This window comes from Saccopteryx bilineata, chromosome 5, assembly GCF_036850765.1.
Source record: "Saccopteryx bilineata isolate mSacBil1 chromosome 5, mSacBil1_pri_phased_curated, whole genome shotgun sequence".
Taxonomy (NCBI): domain Eukaryota; kingdom Metazoa; phylum Chordata; class Mammalia; order Chiroptera; family Emballonuridae; genus Saccopteryx; species Saccopteryx bilineata.
The window spans coordinates 210,184,563-210,198,014 of record NC_089494.1 but is presented as its reverse complement, the minus strand read 5'-3'; the positions used below and the strand labels follow the sequence as shown (position 1 = coordinate 210,198,014).

Genomic DNA, 13,452 nt, shown 5'->3' with positions numbered 1-13,452 from the left:
GTGATAGTGTAAGAGTCAATCTACTCAACATGTCTAACTTTCAAAAAAACCTTTTAATAAATGGAAAATGTTACATGTATCAATTCAAATAATTTACATATTAAACTTTTCTGTCTCTACATTAACTCATACACTTATATCCCAAAAGATACTTCAATTCTTCCTAGTGAAAAATGTCACCATGGCTACACTAAATATAGGGCTTTAACTTTAGAAAATCCACAGAAGATTTACTAATATATAGTGTGTTACATAAGCCAATACATTTTATATAATAAAAAGAAATAAAGCAAGTACCTGTCAAGAGAGACTTCATGGAGATTTTATATCACTACTATGAGTAACTTTATACTATAACTAAAATAATAGCCATCTGGATTTCCCCTGTTTGAACTAGAATGCATTATTTACTATTAGCCCATAATATTGACAAATCAAAAGGAAACAGTAACTTTCCTGTGATTCTTTCAATCTAATTTTTAAATAAAAACCCTCCGATGTCAAAATACAGAGCAAGACATGGTTCCATGATAAACCAAAAATAGTTCAATCAAACCCCCCCACTACCAATAGCCATAAAGATTTGAAACCTGTAAAATCAAGTACAAATGTAGTTAGACAACCTGCGTTTAGCTGACAAAGGAACAAGACTGGGCATGACAGCTGTCACAATTAACTATAGTTTTATATGCATAAAAATCGCTCTTTTTTAAAGCAAAAGTATATCAAATGCTATACCCTGAACAAAGTATTACAAATTTACATAAAATAAAATTATAGAAATAACTGAAATTTTCTCATTCATACAGAAAACTACTAAAACAAGTTCAATAAAGCTAGACTAAAATAATTATGTTTCTGAAACAACCTCATGTTTCATGTATTCCTATTTAAAAAGCTTACATATAAACTTCAGATTTATATACACAGCACTTGGTAACACAAACTTGGAATATATAAAAATAAAAAGATTTAGAGGACTTTCTCTTCTTATTGATCTTTCTGAGTACAAGGATCCATTATCACACATGACTTAAAAGTATCAAAATTCTAAATTATATTCATGTCTCCACAATAGAAGAAAACAGATATATAAACAGGTTCCCAGCTTTCTATCATTTGTATTGGGCTATTTCGCTCAATATTAGTTAAGGTGAGCCAAAGGAAGAGAAACACTTTGAGTACTTTGGTTTGGAAGAGAAAATCACTAACTGGATTGTTTGAATAATTTAAGTAACCAAGTTTTTCTATTTAATCCATTACCTTTGGCATACCTAAAAAGCAATGATAAAACTTGAAAATAACCTCTTCCAGTTTTATAAGTTTTAGAAATTTACATTTCATTATTTTGCTTAAGATATTGAAGATCATTTAAAAATTCAAGTTAAAATAAAGACTGGTAAACAGATAATAATCACCATAAACCATAGCATTATAAGAATTAATCTGTACTATATTCATTGATGATCCTGATTTAAGAAGAGCACCTTTGAAAAATGTATGATTCAGGTTCTCATCGGGTGACTAGGGACCAAAGCCTTCACTTGGCTTGCCAGGGTGTGGGTTCAATCCCCAATCAGGACACATAAGAGAAGCAATCAATAAGTGCATAACTAAAATGGAACAACTAAGGGGAACAAGTTGATGTTTCTCCCCGCCCCACCCCTTTCTTCCCTCTCTTTCTCAATGAAAAGATTTTTTTTTTTAAATTCGTATCTATGAGTCTAAGAAACAAGTTACACTGGAAGACAGAAAAAAAATAGGATGGATCCAATGTTTAATGTAAATAAGCAGAAATCTACATAAAATTCCAGATGCTCAATAAACTCACAAAGATGAAAATTAAGGGGACCAAACTTAAAATAGTTTAACAGTAGGTACAACAGTAAAATTGTCACTAGTGTAAAGATAAACTTCATTACTCATTATTGGGTATTTGTACAAGGATTTGACCCCTTAATCAAATAGAAATAATTTTCTGGAAAGCTCATTGTATAACTTGATCTTTTCACTTGAATATGAGATACTTTAGAAAATGGTACACTTAGCTTCAGAGAGTTAGCAAGTTTATCCTCTCTGATCTTTTACTTTTAGCATAAGGTCATTATGAATATTTACAACTTTGGTAATAAAAGCTTATTTTATTACTTGGAAAACTTTTTTATCTGGCCTGCCAATTATAGAAAAATATTCAGTTAAATTAAATAATATTAAATAAAGAGAAAACTACTCAGTGTGCCTTAATGCAACAGGTATATAGGAACCAAATAAAAAGAGATTAAAAATCAGGACAAATAATTAAAATTAAGAGCTTATTTTAGTAACTAGTAAGAATGAACAAATTAGTTATGGTAAAATCCTAAAATGATATTAAATAATTATAGTAGAAATCATAAAAAGCCAATTTCTCAGACACTATTAGAAAAACCTATACTTAGGGCACAAAACTATGTTTGAGTGGGTTTTCCTAGAAAATAAAACTTTTAAAATCTGTTATATACTGCAATTTTAAATGACCAATAAAAGAATCAAATAGATCTATTGAAACCTATTAAGTATACTTCTTTAAAATCTAAAGCAAAAAATTTACAAAGCAAATTGTAGCACTAGAACCTTATAATCTAATTAGACTTGTTTAAACTCAAGCACTAAAGTCATGTGACTACTCCTATTTAGTGAAGTTTCCTTGATGAAATGCATATACCACTACTTTTAAATGGATAATTCACCATATCATTTCTAAGAAAACTCATCTATAGTACATCAAATGAAAAAAATGGAAATTAATGAAAAGATTCAACTCTTCAACTCAGACAATAAGCTCTTAGGAGAGAAGGAAAGAGTATGCTGGCAGGTATCTGCAAGAAGCTAGATAATACAATGGAATCAGTTTTCATTCTGCAGAATAACCATGAGACTTGCTGCAATGTCAGCTCCAAGCACACAGTGAGGGACTCCAGAAAATGCTCATTGATCATGCAGCACTTTATAATGCGCATAGGCTTTTTTCTCCTGCTAACCCCGCCTAGCCTTCTTTTGCAGCCTTTTGCAGCTTATTCTCTTAAGCCCTCTCACCCTAATCAAATCTCTTCCTGAAGATAGGAAAATATTTAATAAATTATCTTAACAGTCTGAGTATTAAGGGAGTATCACTCATCACTATGAAACCTCTTTATCTGAATTAGCCAGTCTTTTCTTAATAAGAGGGAAAACACTTAACCTATAGATTAAAAGATGGGTTTTAAATATCTATACTTACAAACAAATGTATGACAATATACTACATCCCAGGCCAAAACCAGTTCTAGTTTCAGTTTGACATGTATTTCCTTAAACTGACTTATATATTCAAATAGGTTCTTATAAAATTGATGCAACCAGGAATAAAATATATATAATTTAAAATTCTAACAACTCAAAATGTAGATTTTATTGTAAGCTCTAAACCATTAGTGCCCTAAATTTTAGGATCCTTTAGTTTTTATTTAATAATTTATTCTATAATAATTCAAGTCCATGAAAAATCTAAAACCAGAATGTACCAGCTAAATTAAGCAATTAAATTGATATACATATATACTTACTTTTACCCCCAAAACTAAAATAACCAGCTGTTTATAATAGTTAACTAGATGCAGAGCTTTAGGCTTAGATATGTAAATGAATTCTAAGACATATGATATTAAACCTACTCAAAGCTGCTTTTCAAGACCCCACCTTCTAATGAGTTAATCTAAAGGTCACCACCAGCATAGACTGCTTATTAAGTCCGAGGTCCATTCTTTTTAAAATTTCTTATCAAACATCTGTCTACAATTTATGAAACATGAAGTTTAAACAAAATAATTCTAGACTTGTTCAGTAATCACATGAATCCGACTGGCACATTCTCACACAGAATAAGAGCTGACTGTATCTTGCTTTTATGCTCTGCCTCCTTGCTCTCTCCTCTAATCTATTCATCTGTAAAATAATTCCGTCAGATAAGATTTCTTTGTTTAGACTTCAACTTTCATTTCATTTACAAACCTAGCCCTACCTCAAGAATGTCTTCTAGAACATATGCTTCCATTTCAGCCGCTGTCTCCACCATGTTTTATCAAACTGCCATGTTTCTTACTGCACTATGATTAGATCATTGCCAGCAGGAACACTCCTCTGTGTCAGCAAGGGAACAGGAAATGGAATGTTCTATTACATGCCTAAAGCAGCTTAGCTGTTCACTAGCCAGGCATATACCAAAAGAGCAGGGGGTGACTCACTCTGTATTTTTTAAAGATACAGACGCACTATTCCAAAGCAAACTTCTGTCAAGTGATCTCCACAGACAAAAATGATCAAGTCTCTTATTTTACCATTTCAAAACTGAAAATCCTAAAATTTTTAAAAAGACAATTATATAGTACATATTTTTAAAAGCTATTTAACACACTGGGCTTCCTGGTTGAACAAAAGAGGTTGAAGCATGTTACGTAGCAATTTATCCTTAGTAAAGCCTTGAAGAGAGATTAATGGCTATATTAAATATGCAAAGGAGGCAATGTAATACCAAATTAGGAATTGGCTAAATCGGACAAATGCTTTATATAACATATATATTACAGGTATTGATTGGGGAGTGTCAAAAGTAATTTTCCTAATGTAGATGTTTTTAATAGGCAAACTAGTTTTCTATAAACTAATCTGAAAATATCTAAGAAAATGAGATTAACATTCAATTGATTTACAATTATTGAAGCAAGACATAACACATGGTTATATTCACTTCCTAGAAATGCCTCTAATTTCATTTATTAACCAAAAAAATACCATCTGCTTTACTATAAATACAAGAGACTAAGATATTTCAGATAACTGAAATTCAGAAACACTGTATCTGGATCATTAAACACCAAGTATAGTGAGTGACAGCAGAGCAAATTTATATTATATTTATTACTGTAATTGCTCCTCAGTTTAGTAAAATTTATTACTTTATCAATTACTTTCCTATGTAGTCTAGAATATAAAAAAATTCAATGGGAAAAACGATGTTTTATGTTCGTGACATTAAATAATCTAGCACTTACAGGAGTGCCACACTAACTGAATTTGAAGCATTCTTTTAATATGCATATTAACCAATCTAATTATAATTCTAAAACGAGGAGTTCTTCTGGTCTAAAATTTCACAACCAAAAAAGAAACAATTAAATATAGAGGAATTTTTTTAAAGAAAAGGAAAACACACTCACAGTACAGCCAAATCTATGCTGAGAAAGTGATGATATGAATGACACTGCCAGTAGTGTCTCCCCACAATTATGCCATGTTTTAGTAGAAAGAGATTTTTTAGTTCTCCTGGGACTCAGTTTATTGATCTGTAAAATGAGATAACATTCATTCTGCTGTTTATCAGAAACTGTTCTAGGAATAGTCAACAAGACATAAAATTTCTTATTGGTTTATATGAAGATCAAATGAAATAAAGTATCTACTACTCAGTTTCTGATATTAAAGAGGCACCCATACTATGTCAGGCAATATATTTTCCTTTTCATAAAGATGTTATTTAACCCTCACAATAACCTTAAATAATTTAAAAGAACATTAATAATTACATTGTGTTTAATATATGCCATTTTAAGTGCTTTGTATTTACTAACTCACTTAATTCTCACAATAATCCTAAAAGAAAGGACAGTATTATCATTAATATCTCCATTGTACGTATGTAGAAACTGAGGTACAAAGAGGTTAAGCAACTTGCCCAGCTTACTACCAACTGCGCTCATTAAGCTGAGAAGCTAACATGCGAATCCAGGCAGTTGGTTGCAGAGTCTGTGCTCTGAACCATACTTCTTCCAAATATTATCCTTATTTTACAGATAAGGAAATCAAGTCTCAGATAGGACCCACAGTTATATAGCAGAGTTAAGTAGGGTTCAAACAAGAACAATCTCACTCCAAAGGCAGTGTGAAATTAATGAGAAACAGATGACATTAAAAATGTTTTCCTTCAGACCATTATAATGTATGTACGGGTATGTCTGGCATTTGCAGGATTCTCAAACAAAATAGTTTCCACTGTTAAGACCTAGCTTAAAAAGAACTGACAAACTGGCTGTATTTCCTGCCTTTCAGGTAAATTCTTTTTATGCTTCAAACTGCTTCATCCTTAGAATAGGAGTAAACAATCTATATTTCAGACTTTCTGTAAATCTCTGTTACACAACTAATTATTTTCTTTTCATTTTATTTTCTGGTCTTTTTTGTTAATATGATAACATATGCCACAGCACAAAATACACTGGGCAAAAGTGATGTGAAAGGAGATTAATATACATCTGCCTTAAGACCCTACATTTTAAAAGTGAGCCACCTTCCTTATATTTAGACCTCATTTTGTAGACAAAAACAAACAAAAACAACAAAAAGAAAAAACCCTGTTTTCCCACTTCCCTAAAATGAATTTCAATGTAAAGTATTAAAGTATAAACAGTAGTTAACAACTAACAATTACACAAACAAAAACAAATACATATAAATAACTTAAATCATAAAAGAAAGATGATTAAATGTCTAAAGTAAAGAGAAAATCCTTTTATTAAAGGGGCATAAATTAACTCAATAAAGGAACCCTTTAAAACTTGTGGCTTTATTTAGGACCAGCACAGGGCTTTTGAACAAAGAACAAGAAAACCACATACCCCACTAGGGAGGGACAAGACTTTTCAAAATCCACATTTTCAAACCAAAAACAGATAAATAATTGGTGGTAGGACAAATGCGATGATTTTACCTACCTACATAAAAACAAAACCTGAACCCATTTCACCTCTCAAACAAAATGTATGAAATACAATCATTATTTTATAATATCTTCCTTTTTCTCAGTTTACTCTGTAAATTGTATTTTAGTAGAAATAAGAAACCCAACTGTAAAACAGCCTGAAATGAACATAAATGAGAGGTATTCGAGTTAAACAGAATTTAAATGGAAAGGCTAATAATATCTGGTCAAATTTCTGAAAGCCCATACATTATCAAACAACACTATCCCTATGATATTTCTCCTGAATCTACCATGCCATACTATGACTAATGACTAATGTATGTCATAATATGTTCTCGTTACATGGCTAATGTAGCAGAGTAGTAACCTTTTCATTACCTCCATAATTTACTTTTTCATTAACTATGGTTTTTATCTGCAAAGTAACATATACTCAAAGAAAATTTACATAAAGAAGAAAAACAAGGAAAAGTAACCTAATCTCTCAGAATTCCTAAAAGACACAACCAGTTAGTACATTCTTCTAGAAATAGCCCACATATATGAAGTATATCTCAGTCTAAGGTTACTTTTATACAAATGTAAGCATATTAATCAAATGTTACTGCATACTCATTTATTAAATTTAATACTTTATACTACCATATGACCCAGCAATCCCTCTACTGGGTATATACCCCCAAAACTCAAAAACACTGGTATGTAAAGACACATGCAGCTCCATGTTCACTGCAGCATTGTTCACAGTGGCCAAGACATGGAAACAACCAAAAAGCCCTTCAATAGAGGATTGGATAAAGAAGATGTGGTACATATATACTATGGAATACTACTCAGCCATAAGAAATGATGACATAGGATCATTACAACATGGATGGACCTTGATAACATTATACTGAGTGAAATAAGTAAATCAGAAAAAAACTAAGAACTGTATAATTCCATACATAGGTGGGACACAAAATTGAGACTCACAGTCACAGACACGGACAAGAGTGTAGTGGTTACCAGGAAGAGGGGAAGGAAGGAGAGGAAAGGGGTGGAGGAGAGGGGAGGGACACAAAGAAAATCAAATAGAAGATGATGGAAGATAATTTGACTTTGGGTGATGGGTACGCAACATAATTAAATGTCAAAATAACCTGGAGATGTTTTCTCTGAATCTATGTACTCTAAATGATCAATGTCACCCCATTAAAATTAACTGTCTAGATAAAATTTTTTAAAAATGAAAAAAAAATTTAATACTTCATAACTGTTTCACATTAGTACATGTAGGTCTGATTCTGATAGCTGCTTAAATTTTCACTGAAGAGTTGTACTATAATTCATTTTAAATCAGTGTCCTATTGATGGGCATTTGTGTTGTTTCTAACACTTCATAATGCTGCAATGGCAGACCCAATGAAAAGGCACACATACTGTACATGCCTCAATATAACTGTATGGTAAATTTCTTGATGGGTATTTGTATTTAAAATTTTGTTACTAAATTACCCTCTAAACTACCTGAATATACATTATGATAAAAAAGAAGACTGCCTCCTTCCCTACAAATACGTATTAATGGCACAAGTCTATTAAAAAACCTAAATCAGGAAACAGCATCATATTTTTTTTTTGAAAGATAAGAGAGATGAGAAGTATCTACTCGTAGTTGAAGCATTTTAGTTGTTCACTGATTGCTTCTCATACAAGCCTTGACTGGGGTGCTCTAGCTGAGCCGGTGACCCTTTGCTCAAGCCAGCAACCTCGAGGGTTTAAACCTGGGTCCTCAGAGTCCCCCCGTCGATGCTCTATCCACTGTGCTACCACCTGGTCAGGCAGAAACAGCATCATCTTTAAAACCTGTATCGACTTATTTTAGTTTCTCGTTATTTCCATTTTTCAAGAAATCGCAAATGAAAGTTATATCTCCTCTCATTTTACTTCTGCCCCTTACCAAAAAAATCATGTAAATTTATTCCCTGACAGATTTAGAACTTCAATTATTTACAAAAAAACGGGGGGAGGGCCACAATGCAGACTATGTATATAATGTGGAGGGAGAAGAGAGAATGAGGAGCCAAATAATCAATTAAAATTTTTAAAAAATTACTTTTGCTAAAATAAAATTTCATCTGGGTTTAATGAGTTTTTTAATTTAGGAGTAAATGTTCAAGTTTCTGCCAGAATGTAGTATTATAAAAATCCTAAATTCTCTTTGGATATATTTTCACTAAAGAAAATACTATGCTGTTGGATATATTTATTGTTTATCTTATACATTTATTTCATACTACTCATTTTTAAAGCATAAAATTAAAATTCTATAGTAATCCTTACAAAATCAAATGTATACAAAGAAGAGAGCCACACATAAGCAGCTTTCATTAACATACACATCCCTAAACAGTTTCTATCTGTTTCTTGACATATATCCTAGGTCTAATTTTGATGATAATATTTTAAAATGTGAATGATTATACCTTCATTAGAACCTTCAAAATAAATGTTAACTGTTGGATACTCTTTTAGATACGTGTAGAAATAACTAAAAGACTTAGTAACAAAGGATTAAGTAACAATATATAAAATTATAATTTCATAAATAATAAACAGCCATTTCGTAGCATATTCTAATATAAGGATATTTGTGAATTACTTTATAATAATTTACTTACTTCACTAAATAAAATTTTTCTTAAGGCTAATACTATTATAAAGCCATATGTAAACTGTTTTTTTTTTAAAGATAATTTTTGATCACATACAAATATTTACTGAGTACTTACAAGGTTACAGGCTTTATACTGCACAATATATAGAATAGCAAATAAAATCAGTACATCTCAAAAGAGTCTATAATCTAGAAAAACTTGACCTAATTCTAGAAGAAGTTTACTATCAAAATCTTTAACAATTTTTCCCTTTTCTCTGATTTAGACCTTTTCATTTTCCTGTAATCCAAATATGCAATAAATAAAATCCAAAACTCCATTTGAAGAGGACAAAAATGTTGTATTTAAACAAAATATTTCACCCACATATATAACAAAATACAAGCACTGTCTTGTCCAAATATAAGTAACATACTAAGCAAAGTAAGAAACAATGCAGCTTGCCCATCTTTTCACATCTCCAATAACTGTTGTGCCTGTTGGACACTTGCATTTGTTGGCTCTACCCATGAATTCATTCTTTTCCCAGTATTTCACAATAGGTTCTATGTATACAAATTGATAAAATGTTTATTGTTTTAGATCACATTTACCCCTCAACTCTGTACAACGTTTTCAAATATAAATAAAACAAATACATATATAACAGAAATTAGTTATTTCAATGATTTTGGTTTTGCTTTAAATAGTTGTATCTATTGATAGAATAGTACTTTTCAATTGGTCAAGAACACATCAGTTGTCTTCTGCTCCACTGCAACAAACATGTACAAATACATCACAGATAACCACAGCCTCCTGCTTGGCCACCCACCCCACACAATGCACAATGGTGGAGTGTGAAAAGGCTCAATAAAAATACAAATTACAAATCAATTATTTAGTCACCAATTTCCACCATCCTTCTGAAGGACAACTGTCCTACCCAAGGGGACTAAAAAAGCTTCAGATAACTCACTTAGATAGTACCAGAGTCATGGAGAATAAACAGGATGCAAAACTACCCAAAGTAATCTTGGAATCCAAATGCTGTCAGTGGCTCTCCTCTGGTTCCTTAATGGTCTGGGGTTGCCAGTAACAAGCTCCAATCAGTCTGGTCTCTCAAAATGCCTTTTATCACTAAGCCATGTCCAGCTTAATCTATTTATAGCAAATTTTGAATGATTTGCATGTAAGCAATTATTCCAAGTACCAAAACATTACATTTTCAGACTCATAACTGCATCTCCTAAGAAATGAATTACATTAAACTGTCTCGATCTACCAATGGCTAGGCCAAAAATTACAAAATGGGGCACCACTCCCTTTTCCTCTGACCTAACTCTGACCAGCTAGATCTGGGGTATTCACAGGAAGAGAATCTCAGAGCATAACAGTGACATTCCAATATTCCCAAGGTAGCTATATAGACAGGACTTGCACACAATGCTCATATATATAACTTTTTCATTCAAGATAAGTGTGAACTATTCTTTGGTTATCATGGGAATATTTCACAACACAGCTATGTTAGAAGCAATGTTACCATTAGTTTCAAATTCCCCACCCTCCAAATTTCAGATATCCAAAAACTAACACAATATAAAAAACTTGAAGGCAGTATCTACTAACTTTGATGGGTATAAGTTATTTCATGAGTACGCTTTATGAAATCAAATTTAACCCATTCATATATTTCAATTCCTATATCACCAATTTCTTATCAGAGTAATTTTTTTTTTAGAAAACATCAACTTTCATCCTCTTCCAACATATATAGCCACATCTCTCAGTGAAGGTAGTCAATATTGTTTAAAGGGTAGGCCACTACAAAATATTTAAAAACATAACTGGAGGGCCAAACATTTTATACTTAATATGTTTTTGTATGGTTAAGGAAACCATCTCCCTCTTATACACATTCCACAATTTTTAGTAAAATGCTTAGTTTTTAAAGTATTTCTTCTTATTCTTATTTTATATTATTTTATTTTAGAGAGACAAGAGAGAGAGAGAAAGGCAGGCAAGTTGGAGGATCAGGAAGCATCAACTCATAGTTACTTTTTATATAGTTACTTGCTTTGACCAGGCAAGCCTGGGGTTTCAAACTGGCAACCTCAGCATTCCAGGTTGACACTTTATCCACTGTACCACCACTGGTCAGGTTCCTAATTATTTTAAAGATATACGTCTGTATAACTTGATTTTTTTAGCACTCCAACTTGCTTAGAAAACTATACAATTTAAGTAAAGTTATTATAATGTATCTAGGTCATAGGGTCCTTTCCAGTTTATACTTTTAATACTCAAAGGTGTATGACATCATAAAGTTTTACAGTTTTAAAAATCAAATATGAAAATCATACAATTAGAAATCTGCTTCTCAAAAGATCGTATTTCTGGTACTACATTCCCACAACTAAGCTTCCAAAAAACATTTTACCTTTGTGAAGCATAAACAGGATGCCAATCTGCCTTTAAATTGAAGTGGCACCAAAATAAAATTCTTTCATTCAACAAGTATTGTCTGGTTAGGGCCATAAGATCAGCTCTCTCTTTTTAGAAGGATGAAAAAAATCATTTCCATTTCCAGCTTCCTTCTTTCAGAAGACACACCCTCCCTCCCAGTAGCTGTGCTCTGCTTGGCCATATATATGACTTCCTCCGTAAGGATAAACCAGGCTTTGAATCCTGGTTTTTTATACAGCAACAGAAAATATCATCTTATTTAGAGGCAATGGTAAAAGGACTCCAAATATTCTCTATCTCCCAATTTCTAAGAGTTAACTTAAAAAAAAAAATCAGGGAAGGATTCAAGAATTGACATACACAATCAAGAACGTAACCCAGTCAAGCCTGGCCTGTGGTGGCTCAGTGGATGGCCTGGAGCACTGAGGTCACCAGTTCAAGGCCCTAGGCTTGCCAGATCAAGGCATATTTGATAAGCAACCAGTGAAGAGCTAGAGTGAAGCAACTATTTCATAACCCCTCCCCCTCCTTTCTCTGTAAAGCCAATGAATGAAATCTTAAGAAAAAGAAACAAAAAAGTAAACCAGTCAAGAAATTATGCATCCTACATAAAAGTAGACACAATTGTATTTTATGCAACATTCCAATTTCTGGAATTAATCCCTACGAGTCCTCATTTCTACCTCATATAGTTTCTAAAAACCATGTAGTACTGCATGTCACATTATAAACATAAGTATTATTATCTAACTAGGAAGATGCAGCACATCTGCAATTTCTTTAATATTAAATGTGATGCATGCAAGTGGGGTTTCTAAAAAATTCAAAGGCCAAAAATGCACAATAATAATAATAAAGATTTTGTTAGCCACCTACACCAAAATGCCAATATATTATTATACTGTCAACAGCCTCCTACTTTGGGTACCAGCTTAACTTTAATATCATTTTATTTCCATTTCATGATTCACCAATTTTATATACAATTAACTGTCCATTAAAAAATAAGCATTGACCCTTATTTTGCTGACCCCTATCTCCTAATTCTATAGGTTATATTTTATAAGTTATACATTCTATTCTATAACTATAATGCAGCTTAAATTTTTAAATTTTCTAGGTTGATTCTAAAAAGTAAAAAATAAATGCATATATAATGTGAATAAATAGTAATTACTGAAGGAAATGTAATTTTGTTATTTAGACATAACTGGATGAAAGATAATTGTCCATATATTCTAGACTAATAACAATAACATTCTTAATTTTCTTTTAGTTTTCAGTTCTTGATAAAGGCCCCAAGATTACCACTGTAGCTACCATTATTTTCCTCCCCTCCACACTCTTCTATCATCATATGCTCTAGTCTGGTTAATACAGAAAATAAGTCCAAATCTATTCCCTCCAAATGATGAAGACACTGATCCACTGTCTTAAAGAATTCAGCATGGCTTCTAAGAACTCAGTCATTTGATTTCCCATTTCTTATTCCCCCTTTCTGGCAATAACTGGGGATTTTCTTTTCATCCTTGGAGTTCTAAAATTTTACCAAATGTGTCCAGATGTAAA

The 13,452-nt window shown here is 31.9% G+C and overlaps 1 protein-coding gene across 5 annotated transcripts in view; it reads right to left on the bottom strand.

Annotated features, from left to right (window-relative positions):
• The window catches only part of ANKRD17 (ankyrin repeat domain 17), a 181,541-nt gene that overhangs the window by 134,227 nt on the left and 33,862 nt on the right, over positions 1-13,452 (bottom strand). Inside the window, exon 1 of one of the 5 annotated variants that reach the window (XM_066232626.1) lies at positions 4,040-4,171. The exons of the other annotated variants lie outside the window; for them this stretch is intronic. Within the exon in view, the coding sequence (XP_066088723.1) occupies positions 4,040-4,093 (54 nt within the window). The 5' untranslated portion in view covers positions 4,094-4,171. Of the gene's footprint in view, positions 1-4,039; positions 4,172-13,452 lie in introns of those variants that run through there. 5 annotated transcript variants of the gene reach the window in all.